General features: G+C 68.3%; 1 protein-coding gene across 1 annotated transcript in view; it reads right to left on the bottom strand.

Annotated features, from left to right (window-relative positions):
- LOC112551806 (protein argonaute-2) overlaps window positions 1-207 on the bottom strand; it is an 828-nt gene extending 621 nt beyond the window's left edge. The window contains 1 exon segment of the mRNA XM_025214909.1: window positions 3-207. Coding sequence (XP_025070694.1) covers window positions 3-207 — 205 coding nt within the window.
- Window positions 208-990: the final 783 nt, after the last annotated feature.

Here is a 990-nt window from a genome sequence, read left to right as displayed (position 1 = left end):
AGAGCAAGCAGCCCGTCGGGTGGGGAGCGCGGCAGAGGGGGGGGGTGGGGGAGCGCAGAGGCCGGCAAAGGAAAAGGCAGCTGAGCCCCGGGACCCAGGAGTCCTGGCGACCGGCTCCACGTTGCTTTGGGACTCTAGGCCCCTGCTGGAGTGGGGGGAGCGCCCGGGCCCCCACTGCCCGCCCAGAGCTGGAGGGAACCCAGGCATCCGGGCTCAGGCCCCGCTCCCCTCCATGAGCTGGGACGGAGTCCAGGCGCCTGGGCTCCCCGCCACCCCTCAGACCCCACTCCTGTCGTGGATCTCAGGAAGAACCAGGTGTCCGGGCTCCCAACCCCTTGCTGCCAAGTAACCCGCACCCAGGACTATGTCGCAGTATGAACAGAGCCCAGAGTGACGCCTCGGCCCTGATTAGGGGCACAACTGAGTGAGGAGGGGGAGAGGGCGGCAAATGTAGGTGAGGGGCCGGGATGCCGGGGTTCTGGGTGTTTTGGGGCTTGGGGAGACCAGGCCCCTCACTGGGATGCGGCTGGCTCTGGGGTGGGGGGTGTCGGCAGCTAAGTAGAACAGAGACATGGCTGCCTCTGGGGTGGGGCCTCAGGAACAGGGGACGCGGGGCTGCAATGCGGCTGGCTCTGGGGTGGGATGTGTGGGCAGCCAAACCAGTGGCTCTGGGGGGCAGCGGGGCTGGGGATGTGGGGCTGCAATGCGGCTGGCTCTGGGGTGGGATGTGTTGGCAGGTGGGGGGTGTCGGCAGCTAAGTAGAACAGAGACATGGCTGCCTCTGGGGTGGGGCCTCAGGAACAGGGGACGCGGGGCTGCAATGCGGCTGGCTCTGGGGTGGGATGTGTGGGCAGCCAAACCAGTGGCTCTGGGGGGCAGCGGGGCTGGGGATGTGGGGCTGCAATGCGGCTGGCTCTGGGGTGGGATGTGTTGGCAGCTGAACCACTGGGTCTGGGGGGCATCGGGGCTGGGGACGTGGGGCTGCAATGC

Source organism: Alligator sinensis, unplaced genomic scaffold, assembly GCF_000455745.1.
Source record: "Alligator sinensis unplaced genomic scaffold, ASM45574v1 scaffold1302_1, whole genome shotgun sequence".
In the NCBI taxonomy this organism is placed as follows: Eukaryota; Metazoa; Chordata; order Crocodylia; family Alligatoridae; genus Alligator; species Alligator sinensis.
Note: the sequence above shows the minus strand (reverse complement) of the source record. Positions and strands in the feature narration are given on the sequence as shown.